The following is a 21,184-nucleotide window of genomic DNA, read 5'->3' as shown; positions in this document are numbered from 1 at the left end:
AGTTAAATTTCAATCTGGGAACGAAAATTATTAAACATATATGGATTTAATTGGAACAAAGTTAAGGCGTTTATAATGACCCTATCCAAGAATATGAATAAGAATTGAAAAGAATAATCAACTATAAAAATTAAAATTATTGATTTTATTCAAACAACTTTTTAAATCCGAATTCGAGACAATACGGTTGTACCACCACATATCAAGGTCGAAGCCTCATTCATTCTCTATCACTAAAAAAACCAAAAATAACTTTTTGTGGAGTTATTTTTGGTAAATTGAATAACACTATCTTGAAAACGGATATTTTCAGGAAATTTTTGTTTCACTAGATCAACAATACCATGAAGAATCTATCCTTTGAATCTCATGGATTAATCTCTTACCGAATTTGAAATGTTCTGTCCCAAAAATTCAAACTTCAGGCGCTCATATCTCAAAAAGTAATGATCGAAAAAAAAAATGTTTTCCTGAGAAAACGTTTTCATTTTGATAGCTTAATGATATAGAAATCGAAAAACTTTGAAAAATATCACGATTAGAAAGTTTATTTTTAGCCTTTGCACACCCTTAATTAATTGTATAATTACTTTTTCCATCTTCTTGGATTATTTTACGCCAATGAACATTTGGATGATTACCATTTCATAGCCCAATAAGGTACATCAAGCAAAACCATCAATTCTGTGTTATTGGTTCGTTTACAGTCCCCGTATACAGTTTTTCCCTATCTTATGCACAGTGCGACTTATGCACTGTCGCGACTAAATGGCACCTAAAGACTGAACCATTGCTCGGTTGATACTGCAACTCAGTGGAGTGATGGGGAGAAAGTTTTGGAATGCATAGGTGACTCATTCACTGACACCACCCCATTCAATAAAACACATTTGATCCAATTCACAGCAACCCGTAGTTTAGCAGCTGTAAATAGAACTCAACTTCCAACAATAGAAGACCGGTTAGCATCATCCTCATCAATTAAATTCTTAGGTCTAATTATAGATCAGAGTTTCTCTTGGAAAGAACATATTCAATACTTAACCAAAAAATTGAACCGTGCCTATTTTGCTATACTAACACTATTTCACTCTCTTGACAGAAACACCCTTTTGGTAGTTTATTATGCTTATGCCTATTCCCACTTGAGCTATGGGAAGATTTTTTGGGTGAATTCAGTTAATAGCCACAAAATCTTCATTATCCAGAAAAAGATATTAAGAGTGATTTGTGGATTACGAGCAAGAGACTCTTGTAAAATGTATTTTAAAGACCTTGACATTCTTACACTGCCTTCTATATACTTATATCAATTGCTATTTTTTGTTAAACTAAACATTCATCAATATCACTTGTTCACAAATAACCATGAGTACAATACGCTTCATAGAAACCTGATTGCCTACCCAATTCATAGGCGCACATTCATGGAAAAAACTCACTTTTACGCCGGAATGAGATTTACACTAAAACTAGCAGCCTTAGAGACATAATTCGGTAAAATTTTTCAAAAAAGCAGTCAGAAAATTTCTAATTGAAAAAACCGTCTACTCCATTTCACAATTTCAATTTAGTAGAATAGATATATAGACAATAACCATTATTTTGTATACATTAAGGCATTATATGTATAATCATGCATTTTTTATTATTATTTTACTTGACAATACTGTATAGTAATTATATAATAATTTAGATTTAGTAATATTGACATGTCACCAGTCATATGAGTGAAACTCAAAGACTTGATGTAATGTGACAATGAATAAATAAATAAATGAATAGTTTTGTGCAGCAAAAAAACCTGACACTGTTGTACTTTTTACAACAGCGTGACTGCCGGAAGGTTAAGAAACATATTAATTAAGATAGTGAGCCTTGGGAGGTGATTCAAGTGTATTTTAAGGTGTTATATCCTATTTAAATAAGTGGTTCGACTAAGTTACATACCTTACAAGAGTCAACATAGTGCAAAGGTACTGGAAAGCAGCCGCATGTTTTCGAAGTTGCGCCGATCTTTTTTTTCGTTCTAGCAGAATCATCATTGCTAGAGCAGCCTTGTAAGCTCCATATGCTCCCAGATTCTCCATTTGATACTGGAATCATCATTCATTAATATACATCAAATATCAAACACATACATTTCATTTCACATTAGCATCCATTGACTTCTTATGCGGATGTTTCGGTTGTTATAAAGTAATAACTTATACACAATAATAAATAGTAGTTCTGTGAACAGTAGACCTCGCGCAGTTATAAACCACAGCCTCCTCTTATACTGTCCATCAGAATAAATCCTGACTGTATGTCGTTTCGGCGAGATATCGGCGTGAAAACGGCTAATGGCTGTTGGGGTTGGTGTATCAAAAATCTAATCAAAAGCTAATCTCCTTCAAGACATACTGGCAACAGGTCAGCCCGAGTTCAAAGCAGAGAAAGGTCGAGAGACAATACTATGTTTATTTTAGTTAATTGCATGCGTTATTGCATGCAATCAATAGCCTAGTTCTTTTATTAATGCATAAAAATTGCCTTCAATGAGGCACGCAATTAATAGTCCACACAGAAGCTGATTTTTTACCTAGTTACATTGAAATATTAATTGCATGCGCTATTGCTTGCAATAATTATTGATAATCCACTCGACAGCTGATTTATGATGGATAATTCTATAGTCTGATTTTTACGGTAATATTGGCGTTAGAAGGAGACTCTTTTTCCCTTTGTATTATCCTTAGAATGCAAAATTTCAAAAAAAAACCCTATATATACGTCGACGCGAAATTCAAAAAGGAACATAAATGTCAAATTTCATGAAAATCTATTGCCGCGTTTCGCCGTAAATGCGGGTAATAAATATAAACATAAAGAGAAATACAAAACCGTCGACTTGAATCTTAGACCTAACTTCTCTCGGTCAATAATAATAAGGGTCACCGTCAACCTGTCTCCCCGACAACTAGTCTCCTCGCTATTTTTATCACAGGCGTCAGTAAATGCCCTGGCAAAAATATACCATTGCCGTCAACTAGTCTCCCCGACAGTAAATCCCCTACTAGAACGAAGGAGCTTAGTTGTCGCCGACAACTAACACGCTCACACGCTCACAACAACTAAGCTCCTCGACAGTAAATCCCCTGCTGGATAGGCCTATGAGGGGTCTGGTTGTCGTGATCGTACCCGACAACTAGTCTCCCGGACAGCTAATACCCTATTGAACATTAGAACCAGCTTGAAGCGGGCGGGGAAGTAGTACAATCACAGATACTGTTGTACACATTCTATGAATTCGATTATTACAAGAAAAGCTTTTTGAAGTAGTCACTTCTATCACTGCAAACATAAAATTGAAAAAATAAACTATTTCTCTTTCTGAATTCAACTGACTTGGAAATGTTCCTTATTGAATTGGCAAGCAGTTTCAGAATGAGTTTGTACGTCTCGCAAGTGATTCCTGCATGTATGCATAGAATATAACATATACAGTATATCATTGCTTACCTTGACTAATTTTTTATTACCATTTTATATCACATATTTTTAACTCATATATGAGTTTTAATTTCATATATATTCTCAACATGTCTCACTCAATTTCCATTTTTTATGATTTGATACAAGCCTTATAAAAATAAATTGCACCTTTTTCATACAGCTGAAATTTGTGGATGTGTTGTATAATATATATAAATCCCACAAACTCCAAAGCTCTGTACCACCTACTTCCCTGGAATTGAAAACCTCAAACCTGTCCTTAAGGATCTGTTCCATGTCGTCTCCTCCAATCCCTCTACCAAACACCTTTTCCAGCAACCACCCACCCTCATTTATAAGCAACCTCAAGAAAATGATTTGAGAAAATCCATAGAGTACCTAAGTCCATGAAATATATATGTCAGTTTACTCGGGAAAACTCCGGCACTCAGAGCGAGCGAGGAGCTTGGTTGTCGGGCTCCGGTGACAACAACCAAGCTCATTGCACGCTAGCGTCAACTAGTCTCCCCGACAGTAAATCCCCTACTGGTTTAGAGGGGACTAGTCGGGACCGTAGACGATAACCAAGCTTCCCGTCAGTAAAGCTCCTCTCTCAGGAGCTCAGTTGACGCCGTCAGTAAATCCCCTCGAATGTGGTTTTAAAAGGAGCTCAAGGGCCGGTTTCCGAACTCGGGATTTAGCTAAGTTCTAGACTTTAAACAGCTGGAGTCAGAAAATTGGTTTTCCAAAACGGGGCGTAGTCGCAGTCATTGTCATAGTCACGTTTGAATTAAATTCGAATAACTAGAAAATTGAACACAAAATAAAATAAACAGAAAATAGTGTAAAGTTTCAGCTATTTTGAATTATTTAGGAATGTCTAATTTCGTCAAGGAAAAACGTTTCCAATTTATAGAGATGAGAAAATAAAAACTACAACTACTGTTATAAAAGCTGCGACTACGCCCCGTTTTGGAAAGCCAATTTTCTGACTCCAGCTGTTTAGGAGTCTAGGACTTAGCTAAATCCCGAGCTCGGAAACCGGCCCTTGAGCTCCTTTTAAAACCACATGCGAGGGGATTTACTGACGGCGTCAACTGAGCTCCTGAGAGAGGAGACTAGCAGTCGGGGAGACTAGTTGGCGCGTTCCCACGAGGATATTACCCCGCGAACCACACCTTGCCTGTATGGCGTTTCAAGGTCACAGAGGCAAAGCTACGAGGCCACAACTGTATGTAACAACAAAATGTAACAAACCTTGATATCGACGATCATGTTGGCCAGTTTCTTGTTCAATTTATTATTCTCCTCCATTGCAATCGCATGTATGGACGGCTTCAGAGGTACAAAGTCCTCTTCCATTTTCAAATTGAATAGAGTAACATTCCTTATAGCTGAATCCAACACAATATTGATGCTTGTGCATAATTCACTTCTCATATGGGTTCCAGGAGAAAATGCAACCATCTCTTGTTGTGGATCAGTGGAATACCTATGGGTAAATTATCAATTCAATTTTATTTTATATAAAAAGCATACACTGAGTACAGCTAGGACTACCTGAAAGCAGTGACGTGTCGAGGAGGGAGGAGGGATGTGGGGATGTATCCCCCCACCCCACCCAAAATGAGAACTAATTTGTTTTGCCAGATCGACCACTAATTGAGATTGAGTCACAAGAATTGGCTTCCGATGTGATATTTTTTCAAACATTGTTTAAGCCAAAAAATAGATAATACCGGATGATTCAAAATAGTTATTTTTGCAACTAATCAGTCATATCTCGAATACGTATTCTCTGAGTGTTAATCTTTGGTGAAAACAGAAATTTTAAACTTAACCTCACTTTGGACTATTTATGTGCCAAAATCAAGGAATTGAAGAAGTTTTGGGCAATTGCCTGTTTCTCTTTCCAAATATCGTGTTTGTGACTGTTCTAATAAATAGATAAATAAATAAATAAACTAGTGCGCAAAGTGACAGTTTGCTGCTTCGAAAGAAACGTTTACGCACGAGCCGTAGGCGAGGGCGGAATGGTTTCTTCAGTGCAGCAGAGGAACTTTGCGCATGTATTTCACATTGAATTTTTCCTACAGTTATAGAATATGAGAAGTGGTTGATTATGGGTAAAATGATGGCTGAAATCCATCAAATGTTTGTCTGTATAATTTTGTAATTAATAACAACTTTAATTTATTTTAAACTTGATAATCCAATTGAAAATTAATAATCGATAATTTATTCATATAAAAAAATTAAATTAATCCAATTAATTTGAAAATTTGAATATTTTGAGTAAATCTTAATTTCTAAATAATTTTTCAACCAATCAATTTATGAATGAAAAAAAATTATTTGAAATAATTAATAATATTCAAAATGTATAATTTAATAAGTTCTATTTTTTATTTATTTGAAAATCAGAAAAAATATAGATAAAACAAATTTGCATTCAAAATACACGCCAACAAAGTCAACAGCTGATTGGGATGGCTGCAAGATAATACGCAAAGTATTAAGAGTACGCAAAGTAATACTTTGCGCACTAGAGCGGAAAAGTGATTCTTTGCGTTCTATAATCAGTGCAGGAATGGTCACTTTTCAAGGTAACTGTAGGAAAAGTAATATAAGATACAGAAAAACAACTACAAATAATGTAGTAATTACCCACTAAATTTCACACTATTACAGTATCATTAATAGTGTAATTATATAAGTAGTTATATAATTATCTTATTATATAATTATATAAGATACACAAAAACAACTACAAATAATGTAGTAATTACCCACTTAATTTCACACTATTACAGTATCATTAAACATGTTTTTATTCATTGATTGAGCATTGTTCACTAACCTCGCAATGGCAAGAGCCATGTTTTCATTGACGGAAGTGATGATCCTGCTCAGGAAAGTTGCTTCCAATTCACGAATATACTCGTTCACTTTTCCTTCGTCGATGGTGGAATTGAGCAGAGACCCGGTCAGGCCCACCACATGGGGCTGCTGTGACGCAGGCACATTTTCGAAAAACTTCATGATCTGAGCAAAAATAACAAACAGCATGAACAACTCACCATGCAGCATGTTTATGGCTGTGCAAAAACTAAAAATAAACTTCCTACTGGTGATATTTTTCAAATTTTTTCAATTTGTATATCATCAAGCTATCAAAATGAAAAAGTTTTCTCAGGAAAACATTTTTTTCTGATCATTAATTTTTGAGATATGAGCGGCTAAAGTTTAAATTTCCAGGACAGAGCATTTCAAATTCTGTAATAGATAAATCCATGAGATTTGAAGTATAAATTCTTCATGGTATTGTTGATCTAGTAAAACAAAAAATTTCTTAAAATATCAATTTTTGAAAAAGTTATTCAAATTACCAAAAATAACTCAACTAGAAGTTATTTTTGGTAATGTAATAGTGTGAATATTGAGTGGGTATTATTGTAGTTGTTTTTGTGTATCTTATATTATTTTTCAGGTTTTTGAACTGGAATGAACTTTGATTTTTACTGTATGTTGAACCCTGCGTTTTAGTCTGAGAATTGACTCTGTCTTGTTTGAATTTGCTAACTTGTTGCTTAGTTGTCGAAATTAAAGCAATTTTCGTGCATTTTTCAAATGCAGTTTCAATTTCTTGTCGAAAAAGCTACTGTATTTGGGAATTGTACGACGATTGACCTTTTTGCAGCTTTGGCTTTTCCACTGGAAGTTATGCTCAACGCTCGTGGAGGGGGAATAATTTTCAGTGAAAAGGCCTCAGTTCGAATTGAGACGTAACTGGGAAAACATGTAACGGTTGCGAGCCTCGGTCCTCTGATTGGGCCCATTTCCCATTCAGAGGGACAAATTGTTAAGTTTCCAGCTATCAGTAATTTTTATCTAGATGAATAGGGAACCAAATTTTATATAGTTAGGAGTAGAATCAGAAAATTATCGAGTTCAAGTATAGTGAGTTTTATTAAAGCGTATGTGAGTGTTTCTGAAGAGTCCGTTTAAATATTGTTAAAATGGTGAGTGCCGAACTTTTGTTGTTTTTCTTATTAAGCTCAAAATTTAATTTCATAGAATGACCGAGGCCCAAATTTAAATGCAGCAAGTTAGCAGGTTCCCAAAATGTGTAGATTGGAATTGAATATATTTTTTTGTGAATCAATTGCTGAATCACTTTGTTCTGTTTGAAAATTTGACATGTTACCTGACTTTTATTAATTCGTTCTACCTATTTAGAGTTCAATAAACCCGAAGTTGAATTTTATTAGTATTTTTCATTGAAGTTCCTGGCTCGTAGTTGGTAGTTGCTAAAATAGGTGACAATTAGATAATGATGATAATCTGTTCATTTGAATGAACGAATCCACTGAAAGCTCCCAACCAATCAAGAATTCAAATACCGGTAGATGATTTGATAGCAGTAAACTTTAGCAAATATTATATAGAATATTTATATAGAAATATTATGTAGAAGAGAAGAAACAACCCCCCCCTCCGTCTACATTGGTGCGCAGCGGTGGTTATAGACTGCAAGAATGTCTATCAAACCACATGTATTCTTATATATTTCATATTTTGGAAGGTTAACTCAATAGAGACAAATATGTCACCGGTTACAGTAAATTGAATAGCTTTCTCAAAAATTGATATTTTAAGGAAGTTTCTGGTTTACTAGATCAACAAAATATCAATTTTTGAGAAAGTTATTCAAATCACCAAAAATAACTCAACTAGAAGTTATTTTTGGTAAATTGAATAACTTTCTCAAGAATTGATATTTTAAGAAAATTTCTGTTTTACTAGATCAACAAAATATCAATTTTTGAGAAAGTTATTCAAATTACCAAAAATAACTCAACTAGAAGTTATTTTTGGTAAATTGAATAGCTTTCTCAAAAATTGATATTTTAAGAATTTTTTTGTTTTACTAGATCAACAATACCATGAAGAATATATCCTCTGAATCTCATGGATTTATCTCTAACCGAATTTAAAATGTCTGTCCCAAAAATTAAAACTTTAGGCGCTCATATCTCAAAAAGTAATGATCGGGAAAAAAATGTTTACTTGTAAAAACATTTTTATTTTGATAGCTTGATGATATACAAATCGAAAAACTTTGAAAAATATCACCAGTAGAAAGTTTATTTTTAGCCTTTGCACAGCCTAATACAGCTAAAATCTGTTTTTATCGACAGCTCCAAAAAAGATGCCAAGCGTTAAAACGTTACAACAGCATATAGCATAATTATGCTACATGATGCACAACATGATAATAAATATGTAGCCTATATTTATTTAAGATTATACTATAAATCACAGCTTGACCTTACCATATGCCACACCTTGAATGTAGAAAGAACTCACATGGCCAATACGGAAACGTGATTTAAGAGAAAGAGCTATCTTTCTCTTCCTATCAGATTTCTCAGGCTGAAACTTGTGAGATGCTGGCCTGGCTGCTGGGGATACTTTCTTCTTCATTACTGAGTTTCCAACGTTAAATTGTAAAATAAAACAAAAAAAAAATCATTTCAAAGATTATAAATGTTACAGTTCTTAATAATTAAAATATAAAAGATATTTGTTGTTGGTTATCCATCTTGTTTCCAACATTATTATTACTATTTAATTGTATAAAACTTTAAAGTGAAAAAGCACTCACATTCTTTGAAGTGGCGACGTCCGTTTCGTGCTGGTATCGCACATTGTGCGTGTCACTTTAAAGTTTTATAAAATTAAATAGTAATAAAAGATATACAAAAATAAACTGCAATTGATGAGATATTCTATCAAATCAAATATTATTCACAAAACATAATACAAATATATAAAATTCATTTACACATTTAACAGTGAATACCTTCCACAAAGACTTGTGTCTGTGAGTGGAGAGTGAGTTTTTTCAAGTTGATTGAGATTATGTTCTCATGTTTTGTACATATTATAATTAAAACTATTGTAATTGAATCTACTAACATTCATCAGCAAATCAAGAATATATATTGCACACAATGAAATTCCATACTGGTGTAATCGATGGACGTATTTTTAACCCTACACCACACCTGACATCATTTCTGCAACCGGTGACATATGTGTCTCTATTGAGTTAATCTTCCAAATATGAAATATATACATGTGGTTCGATAGTCATTCTTGCAGACTAAACCACCGCTGGCCACCAATGTAAACGGAGGGGGGTTGTTTCTTCTCTTTTATAATATTTGCTAAAGTTTACTGCTATCAATTCATCTACCGGTATTTGAATACTTGATTGGTTGGGAGCTTTCAGTGGATTCGTTCATTCAAATGCACAGATTATCATCATTGTCACCTATTCTAGCAACTAGTAACTACGAGCCAGGAACTTCAATGAAAATACTTTTAAAATTTAACTTCAGGTTTATTGAACTCTAAATAGGTAGAACGAATTAATAAGAGTCAGGTAACATGTCAAATTTTCAAACAGAACAAAGTTATTCAGCAATCGATTCAGGTCAAGAAGTCATACTCCATTTTTGATCTATACATTTTGGGAACCTGCTAACTTGCTGCAACTAAATTCGGGCCTCGGTCATTCTATGTACTAAGTTTTGAGCTATGATACGAAAATAACAAGAGTTTGGCACTCACCATTTTAACAATATCTAAACTTTACTTTTGAGAACACATAATCCAAAACTCAATGAACTCAGACGTTATGAAACTTACTACACTTTACTTAAATTCACGCACACAATAACTATTTAATTTTACATCTACTGATTCTATCAATTTTAGATTACTACACAAACTACAAAGTACTGATAATGAAAAACTTTTCAATTTGTCCCTCTGGATGGGCAACAGAACCATTCAGAGGACCGAGGCTCGCGCACCGTTACATGATTTTTCGTTCGCGTCTCAATACCAACTGTGGCCTTTTCACTGAAAATTATTCCCCCTCCACGAGCGTTGAGCATAACTTCCAGTGGAAAAGCAAAAGCTGCAAAAAGGTCAATAGTGTTCCCAAATACAGTAGCTTTTTTGACAAGAAATTGAAACTGCATTTGAAAAATGCACGAAAATTGCTTTAATTTCGACAACTAAGCAACAAGTTAGCAAATTCAAACAAGACAGAGTCAATTCTCAGACTTAAAAACGCAGGGTTCAACATACAGTTAGAATCAAAATTCATTCCAGTTCAAAAACCTGAAAAATAATATAAGATACACAAAAACAACTACAATAATACCCACTCAATATTCACACTATTACACTGGTTATTAGTATATACAGACAAATATATAAATAGTAGCTTAAAGGCTATAATACTCATTATAAATGGCAAATTCACTATGAGATCAAGTTCTGTATAAGAAGGTGGATCGAATCAGTTGCTCTGCAGCATCCCTGCCAATTTCTAATAACCATCTACTCAAATGTTGCTTGTAGGTGTTAATACTGTCATTTTCAGACTGTTTTGAATGATTGGGAACGTTTCTATACAATATATGACAGATGTATTTACCATTATTTTTAAAGCAGTTACGTAGAGTCGGGGATGAACAATACCAAAGTTAATTAGATTTCTTGTATTATGAGTATGAACTAAATTATTGAAAATGGAGTGTTTGTTGTAGTATATGTAATTCATTAAAACTCGTGAAATAAGTAAACTCTTCATTTGTAGAGCTTTAATCAAATAAAATTGAACATGACTTTCTACTAGTAACGGATCAACAACATTTGATTTTTATGAATGAATCAATGACATCGAAAACATATGGTTTATCATATCATTCTACCCGGCTAGATTTTCGTGTTATCTTAGGGGCAAGATGACGGAGCGACACAGTGGACTCTTGTCCATCAGGGCGACGAATGTGAGCATACTCTGGGTTTGCCTCAATCAATTCAACTTCTTCTACTGATGAATCTTGCTTTGAATTTCGGTTCATTTTCTTCAGCCAAACTGGTCCTGGGCTCATTAGCCAAGATGGTAGTGACTGTCCATTTGTTGAGGATCTCATGTGTAGGAACATTCGTTCATGAGGGGTGCAATTTGTTGTAGTACACAAAAGAGATCGAATAGAGTGAAGTGCATCAGGCAACACTTCCTCCCATCGATTTGAATCAAGTCCTCGTGATCTTAAAGCTAGTGTTATTGCTTTCCATATAATTCCATTATATCGCTCTACTTGACCATTCCCTCTCGGATTGTAAGGCGTTGATCTACTAGTTGCTATCCCTTTTGAGCCAAGAAAGCTCTTCAACTCAGTTGACATGAAGGATGTTCCTCTGTCTGTGTGAATATAGCTTGGAAGGCCAAACATTGATATTAATGAGACCAGGCAATTTATGACTGTTCTCGCAGTCATGTCTGGACAAGGAAATACAAAAGGGAATCTTGAGTACTCATCAACCATCACCAGTAGGTATTTATTTCTTGTTTTTGATTGTACGGGTCCTTTGAAGTCCATATTAATTCGTTCAAAAGGTTTTGTTGCCTTTATGAGATTTCCTTTTGTCTTCATATACTGTGGTTTTATTTCAGAGCAAATTGCACAATTGGAGCAAATTTTCCTTACATCATCTACAGTATAGGGGAGATTTTTCATTCTGAGCCAGTGGTAGAAACGAGTTACACCAGGGTGACAAAGTTCATCATGGTATTTTGCCAAAGCTGAGTTCAATGTTGAACAACCAGCTGTAATACATATACGAGAGAGTGCATCAGCTGGTGCTTTTCTTTTCCAGGTCTGTAGACTATGTTGAATTGTATTCAGATAATTCTAGGCGCCACCTTTGTATCTTTTCATTTTTTATTTTTCTATTGTGTTGAGTGCCAAACATGAATGTGACTGATTTTTGGTCAGTGATCAAAGTGAATTGTTTTCGTAGTAAATAGTGTCTCCATTTTCTTATAGACTCCACAATGGCATAGGCTTCTTTCTCAACAGCTGAATGCCTGGTTTCACTTTGGGAAAAAGTTAGTGAGAAAAAGGCTACTGGTCGAGAATTTTGTGTTAATGTTGCACCAATTGCAAAATCTGATGCATCTGTCTCAATTATGAATGGTACATTTTCATCAACAAAGAGCAGTACCGCGGAAGCAATTTCATTTTTCAACAATTCCAAAGTTTCCATCTGATCTTGAGATAGAGGGAATTTCTGTATGTGGACAAGGGGGTGAATCTTTTGAGAAAAGTTTTTAATCCATCGGGAGTAATGAGCTAGTAATCCCATGAGTCGTTTCATTTCTTTAGCATTTCTTGGGGGTGGAAAGTTCATGAGTGGTGCAAGGCGTTCTGGGTCAGGTTTAATTTCTCCATGTTTTATCTCATACCCAAGAACTTCAATGATTTTTTTGAAAATTTACATTTTTCTTCATTATAGTCAAGCCATACAATTCAATTACTTGTTGAAATTTCTAAAGATTTCTGTCATGTTCTTCTTGATCTGAACCGCAAATGACAACATCATCCAAATAGGCAAAGCAGTCGTTCAAATTCTCTCTTTCTATAAGTCCGTTTATTGTACGTTGGAAGGCAGCTACTCCATTGGTTACTCCGAATGGTATTCGTTTGAACTGATAAAGTTTCCGGCCTACTTCAAAGGCAGTATAATGTCGTTCATTCTCAAGAATCGGTATTTGATGGTAAGCTGACTTGAAATCTACAGTACTAAAAAGTTGTACTTGGCAATTGTGTTTACAAGATCTTCGATCAATGGGAGAGGGTATGCGTCTAAATTTGTGAATTTATTAATAGTCTGTGAATAGTCTATGACCATCGTTTCTTCTGTCCATTGGTTACAATGAAAGGCTGGCACGCCAACTGGACTGGCTTTCCTCAATTATTCCTTCTGTAAGGAGGCGATTGACCTCATTCTTCATGAATTCATAGTCATCTTGTGGGTGTCTTCTGGATCGGGTAGTTATTGGGTGGCAATCGGGAGTCAAGTCATTGAAAAGGGAACATGGTTTTATCATGGCCTCCACCAAGAGTTAGTTTTTCTTTGAGCCTTTTACACACATGGGAAAAGTGTCCAATTCGGGAACATTTATGACAAGTCTTTCCTATTGCAGGACATTCTTGAGAATTTGAGTGTTTTTTATATCCGCAACGTTGGCATTGAACGGATTTCTCTACAATTGCCTGTCGATTTTGGGTTACAGCATTAACATCTGAGAAAGATTCACTCAAGCTTATGTTTTTATTTTCTTCAACAGAGTTTGTATAACAAGTACTTTTAAAGGAGTCGGCATATGTTTTTGCGGATTCAAGAACACGTGCTTGGGAAACGGTTTCTTGTAGACTCAAATCTCCTTGTTGAAAAAGTTTCTCTTTAATTTCAATAGAACATACCCTGAAACAAGAGCATCTCTAATATGCTCGTTTTTGTTTTCTTCGGCTGACACTCTAGTGAAGTTACATGATAAGCTTAATCTTTTTAGTTCAGAATAGTAGTGATCAATGGACTCACCTATTTGTTGTTTTGCATTAGCAAGGCAGTATCGTGCATAAATTTCGTTCTTTGGTTTAACGAACATATCTTCCAACATGGATATAGTTTCTTCATATGAAGTATAGCTTTCCACAATTTCGTATAAAGCAGGTGATAAGAAGTTTACCAATATTTTCATTTTGTCTTTGGTTGTCGTTCCTTCTAAGAAATTTTTGAACGTCTTTTTCCAATGTTTCCACTCTCTCTCTGCCGTAGGCGAATCTGGGTCGATAGATAATTCCTTTGGCTTGAGAAACTTGTCAATATGTGATTCCATCTTATCTTCTTCGTAGTTACGGTTTTCAATCGTTTTTGTCTTTTTCTTTGTCGGCATTTTATTTGATTTAATTGAAATAAGTAAACTCTTCATTTGTAGAGCTTTAATCAAATAAAATTGAACATGACTTTCTACTAGTAACGGATCAACAACATTTGATTTTTATGAATGAATCAATGACAACGAAAACATATGGTTTATCATATCAACTCGTATGTAAAGCTGTCTAATATTAAAAACTTGAAACTCTTGGTAAACAAGATTAGATGGGTAACGATAGTCTCGCCTAAGACATGTCTTGATGATTTCTCGATTGATGATTCTATAATAGGCTACTACATCATACACAATGATTAAAGTGTAACAACTAAAAAATAATTTACAATTTCGTGGAAATGTGCCTACATAGGAATAAAAACTGTGCGTAGGCACGAGTTGCTGTACAACTTCGAGCGAAATATAAAGAACCATTTATGAGCAAATCATCCTATCAACCTCGTGTACTATTAACTACACAAAGAAAGCCGTACATAGAAAATATTAGAGTGAAATAATAAAAAATTAATGTATATATAAATAACCATTAGGATGGTTTTAATCTTTTTCAAAATTTACGCTGATCAAATGTAGCTATATTGATGTAATCTCGTTACGTATTGTTGACGTATGTGTTCCAGTTTACGTAGGCTACTGCAACTTATCAAACTATTATTATTGTGCATTTGTCTATTTAGTTCCATGTTTAATGATTGACTATTCATGCATTTTATGAGAAACCTTCCAATTCAAATCATTTATTTGGACAAGAAAAAAAATGGTGTTGTTTGTATGAATTTTGGTACTCACGCAACGCATGGGGTGGTCCTTGACTGCGTTATGACACTCGTCAAAAACAATAATACGAATGTTTGACAACTTCAAATAACTGTGGCTGAGCAAATTGAGCAATATCTGTGATGTCATCACGATTACCTGCAAAATATCGAAATCATATCAATATTAAAAAATATTCTATCTCCATTTAACCTTCCGGTAGTCGCGCCCTACTCAATCACACGGGCAGTCGCGTGTTGTACTTTTTACAACATCCAATTTTCCAATTATTATATACTCTGTTTACTGTCAAAACATATTATTTATTAAATGCATAATTACTTTTCCCATCTTTTTGGATTATTTTACGCCTATGAACATTTGGATGATTACCATTTCATAGCCCAATAATGTAAACCAAGCAAAGCCATCAATTCTGCGTTATTGGTTCGTTTACAGTTCCCGTATACAGTCTTTCCCTATCTTATGCAAGGGCTTAGCCCTTGGCCCTGGGCTTAGCGGGGGGTGCATCATTGTTCAGGCGCATGTGTTGATGTGTGTGTGTGTGTGTGTGTGTGTGTGTGTGTATGTGTGTGTGTGTGTGTGTGTGTGTGTGTGTGTGTGTGTGAGAGAGCTTTTTTTCATGCTTTCATACTTTTCATAGTTTCGATAAATTCATTTATTCAGTCTCAAAATTAATTTCTTTAGATTAATTTTAAGAGAATCAGGTTCAACTTTAAAAGTAAACTCTGAAGACAGATATAAAAAATACTCTTTTTCTCTGTCAAAATTAATTAATTTCATGCTAGAAGTATTTATTAATTTCCTTATTTTCTCATCTTGCTTTGTAAGGTTTGTAGCCATATTGCTCTTTTTTGCTTCTTCGATCTTATCATTCCGTCATAAATGTTGTATTTATTTCCCAACAGATCTTTGTTATTTTACATTTTAAGAATGCTCTACTTTCAAGTTTATTCAACTATTCCACATATTATTATTTTTTTTTACTTTTTTCATTTGAAATATCGTTTTGTTTTATTTTATTTCACTGAGTATTGCTTGTTGAATTATAATTTAGTTTTGTATTGGAGGGTTAAGTGTAAGAGCTATTGTTTATTTACAAACATTATTAGCTCAATGTTGGTACTATATGTAATAGATACTTGAAAATAAGAACCAACCGATTTATTATCCAGTTCCCTTTTCCAAATTTGTTCGGACCAGAGATCACAACCTGTCTGGCCGGTGTATTCTCCAACAGTGAATGTTGTTTGGCGTTTAATTGATTGAGCCTGTTGCTCCACCAACTGTACTGTATTCACCAGGAAAAAAGCTCGCTTTCCACCCTCCGATAATTTCCTTGAAAGCAAAATATAACAAAGACATGATAAATCAAATACTAGTAAGTTGATAAAATATACCAAGTATTGATTATTGTTAACTCAATACTTTGTTTATGCTATTGAGAGTTAATTCTAGTTTGTGTGAAAATGGCGTTGGATTTTATTCATATTATTTTCCATAGACAGTGTTAAAAAGAGAATCTTGTATTGACTATAAGAGTGAATAGGTCTAAATTTATTTATTTACAAAGCAAATGACACTAATGTAATAACATTGAAATATAAAATAATAAGGTAGTCCTTGTGCTATTTTTCTTCCAAATTTATAGGTGACAAAGTCCAAGATAAGGTTAGAATTACAAATGTACAATTTTTATAAAATTTTAGTCCAAAATAAACATAAAAACTATAAATTTTGAATTTAGATATCTTGAATTAATAAATTGATTAGAAATATTCCACTCAATTACCAATTGTAACGAATAATATTGAGTTATTAAAGAAAATTTGGAAGCATTGAAGAAACACAAACTTGCAGCTTCAAATAAATTATGAATAGAAAATAATAAGTTATCTTCATTAGCGAAAAGCCGACAAAATTGCAGATTAGCTGGTAAGGCTGTGCGAGCGGCTAAAAAAACTTTATACTGGTGATATTAATCAAAGTTCCTTCATTTGGATACTATCAGGATATCAAAAAAGAATTTTCTCAGGCATTTTTTTATCCGATCATTAGTTTTTGAGATAAGATCTGAAAGATAATTTCAAATTCGGTAAGAGATAATAGATTTATGAAATTTTGAAGATACATTCTTCATGGTATTGTTGATGAAATAAATTTATTTTCAGAGAATATAATTTTTTGAAAATGATGTAGCCTATTCTCAAAACTTCATGAATTTATCTCAAACTAAATTTGAAATAATATGTTTGAAAAATCTAAACTTTAGGCTCTTGTATCTCCAAGGGCCAAAAGGGTTCAAATTGAACACAAAATAGAATAAAGAGAAATATTAGTGTAAAGTTTCAGCTGTTTTGAATTATTTAGGAATCTTTCATTTCGTCAAGGAAAAACGTGTCCAATAATTATTATAGAAATGAGAAAATAAGACACTAAATAAAGACTAAACTGAAGAAAATAAAGTTTTTATAAAATAAAAACTACGACTACAACCATAGCCACCTCTAATACAAGACCCCGGCCTACGATATTGCAACGTCGCAGTGTAGGCCTAGAATCTAATACATGATTGGTGAAAAAGATCAGCTGGTATTTTTTAAAATCTTTTTCACTAATCATGTATTAGATTCTAGGCCTACACTGCGACGTTGCAATATCGTGGGCCTTGTATTAGAGGTGGCTATGCTACAACCCGTTTTGGAAAGACAATTTTCTGACTCCGAGCTCAGAAACCGGCCCTAAAAGTAATGATTAAAAAAATTATTAGAATGTTTTATAGCTTGATACTGTAGTATACAAATCGAAAAACTTAGAAAATAGCATTAGTAAAACGTTTCGCACAGCTTTAAGCTGATTATCTTCATGATTATCTTTCATGACAATAAGATTAACATTATACCGATGTCTCCACATGGATCTTGTGTAATTAAATGCTTGTCAAAAAAGGAAATTTTGTAATTCAGTGGGGGTTTTACAATAATGTATTAATTAATAATTCACCAAAACACATTCCGGTTTTAGTTTTGTTTATATTGATGTAGTGGTATTCCTTCGTAACGGAAGTTGCCGATCACCATAAATCAGTGGTTGATATTGTAAATAGCGTGGGCAGCCCAGACTTGTTTATTCACACAAAGCCTGTGTTCTGGGATTATTCTAAATGTGAGTGCACAACGTCAAACAAGCGGTGTCATCATCTAACTATTCAATCCATTCTGATCGGAATAAACTATGATGAATAAACGTATATTACATACATGTTTCATCTACTTAGTCGCAATATAATTTTACAAAATGATTGATTGAGAACTGAAAAGATCGTACAATTAAATAAAGAGTAAAAAGCTCTATTTAGCAGCCGGTATATGAAAAGTAGACTCAAATCAATTCAAGTGGATAGCATAACCTATAATTTTTATTCATTCATAACTCTACCTTCATTGTATTATCATTTGTCTCATTGTCTTCATTGTCTCATCATCATCACCTAGGCTAAAAATACTTCTAGAAAGTCGCCTTTGTAAAATAATAAATAAATAAATATTACATTACTGATATTTTTCTAATATAAATGAGAAAAAGTCTTGAACATTCCAAAACAATTAAATTCTCATAGCTTATAGCTTGATGATATTTTTTTAAAGTTGAATACTTACTTCTCAATATCAGCACCAAAGTGTTTAATAATCATAGTTGCAAGAAATGTCTTTCCAGAACCGGTCGGAAGATAAATAATACAATTGTTTTGGACAGCCAGAGGTAGAAGCTCATCCTGATAGTCTCTTGCTACGAATTCGTCATTGATTACCTAAAAAAATAATATTGATAAGATGGAAAGTTCACACATCAAAATGTATTCAGTTTTGATTACATCTAGTCCTCAAATAATACTAGTCCTAATTGGTACAATTGAGATTCAGTGGCAACCCATAATAACACTTCAAAAATATTAATGCATCACAATCTACGAGTATATTATGGAGCCTGCCTAATAGCCTAGCAATGCTTAATAGCCTTAAAATGCCTAATAACGCATCATCAGGAGTGTTTCAATTTTATGTGTTTTTAGATGGAAATTACTGAGATTTTGCAATTATAATAATAATTATTATTATTATTATTATTATTATAACCCTGAGACTATTCAGCACATCATGTCTGCATGTCAATCACTGGCAGCTACTGACTATTTAAAGCGCCACAATGCAGTAGCTGGGATCTTGCATCAGGACCTTACTCTGAAGTACCAAGTCATCAATCAGAAGCTGCCCTACTACTCGTACAAGCCATCCCCAGTCTTGGAGAATGATACACATAAGTTATATTGGGATCGGCCGGTGCTGACAGACAGAACAGTTGCTCATAATAGGCCAGATATCATCCTCATGGATAAGGTAACCAAGGAAACAACACTAATAGATGTTGGCATACCATGCTGCCACAACTTAGACCAGTATTATAATGAAAAGGTCTCCAAGTACCTTCGCTTGGTTGCTGAGATCAAGGATGTCTGGATGCAAGAAAAGGTCACAATTGTTCCTGTCATTATCTCCACGGTTGGAGTTGTAACTAGAAAAGTGTCAGCAAATCTTTGTCAAATGGGAATATCGAAAAGTGCAAAATATGCCATGGAAAAAGCAGTTGTTCTCAGCACAGCATCCATTGTGAGATCATTTTTGAACATTTCAGTTTAGTAATGCACCAAAGTCTTGTCAAAGGCCGACTTTGACTGCAATAAACACTCACTTGTCATGTAATGAATGAAATGAATAATAATAATAATAATAATAATATAATAATAATAATAAATCATTCCAGCCTGTGAGAGAGCTGCTACTGCACTCGTAGGTCAAATGCAGAAGGCTGTCATCCTTGGTTCATTACGTCTACTCAGGGCAAACGATTTAATGGTAACGGACCCGTATAATTGTTTACCACATGGACATGTGGAGCAGTCACTCTGGTAAAATCGCTTGTCACTCTCCTTTGGGGGTCGGAGCCCAGGGGAAGAGTGGTCAAGCAAAACCTCAAAAAGGATGATAAGAATTATTATTATGTGTTTTTTATCTATGGGTAACTGAAAACCTTGATGGTTCGGATGGAACTTTCCATTATAAATGTAAATAGATAGAAAAATTACAAATCACAAGCCACCATATTCATTTGACAGGATATGAAACGTATTTACCGTACCTTGCATATGGTTTTCAAGTAGTAAGATAATGATGCTAGAGTGTGTGTAAACGATAGATTACAGCATTGCTCTTGGAAGAAGAGATAGTGCTGCCAGAATTCACAGAATCCAGAGAGCATTTAGTAAACTAATTGTGTCAGAGAAGAACGAAGAAGAGAGTAAAAACCTTTTTTGACCGAGCGAAGTGAGGTCTAAGATTCAAGTCGACGTTTTGGCATTTCTCTTATTGTTTAAATGTTTATATGTTGCGCATTTACGGCGAAACGCGGTAATAGATTTTCATGAAATTTGACAGGTATGTTTCTTTTTAAAATGCGCGTCGACGTATATACAAGGTTTTTGGAAATTTTGCATTTCAAGGATAATATTGAAGGAAAAAGGAGCATTCTTCATACGCCAATATTAGAGTAAAAATCAGACTATAGAATTATTCATCATAAATCAGCTGTCGAGTGGACTATAAATCGCATGCCATGATGCATGCAATGCAATATCTCAATGTAACTTGATAAAGAATCAGCAGCTGTGTAGACTATAAATTGCATGCCTCATTGAATGCATTTTCTATGCACTATTGAATAGGATGCAAAGAACTTATAACAGCTTGTTTGGGCGCCTAGATGTCTTCTGGTTTTCTCGCGCTAAATTCCGGAAAGCGTTATATGATAATTTAATCTTGTGTAAGCATGATCTGATCAAATCAAATCAAAATCATTTATTTGCCAATTATAAAGATAACAATAATGAATAAAACAAATACTTCATACTTATACAGAATAAAAATAAAAATTTCAACTTAAAATTTAATTGGCGTTGCCAGCAAAACCTAAGTTTGTGTGCCAGCAACGAGTACCAAAAGATTTCATTTAATTTAACATAAACATAAAAGATGATTAAACATTTTA

At 34.0% G+C, this 21,184-nt stretch overlaps 1 protein-coding gene across 1 annotated transcript; it reads right to left on the bottom strand.

Annotated features, from left to right (window-relative positions):
• Positions 1-1,950: 1,950 nt before the first annotated feature.
• On the bottom strand, positions 1,951-18,893 carry LOC120355897 (endoribonuclease Dicer-like; the record flags this gene model as incomplete). Its single annotated transcript, XM_039444643.1, is given in 6 exon segments — positions 1,951-2,096; positions 4,735-4,969; positions 6,338-6,522; positions 15,095-15,220; positions 16,243-16,420; positions 18,742-18,893. Coding segments are annotated over 6 exon segments (1,022 nt in total), but the record flags the coding sequence as incomplete, so codon positions are not given.
• Positions 18,894-21,184: the final 2,291 nt, after the last annotated feature.

This window comes from Nilaparvata lugens, unplaced genomic scaffold (assembly GCF_014356525.2).
Source record: "Nilaparvata lugens isolate BPH unplaced genomic scaffold, ASM1435652v1 scaffold5152, whole genome shotgun sequence".
NCBI classification, from domain to species: Eukaryota; Metazoa; Arthropoda; class Insecta; order Hemiptera; family Delphacidae; genus Nilaparvata; species Nilaparvata lugens.
This window is presented reverse-complemented; position numbering and strand designations above follow the sequence as displayed.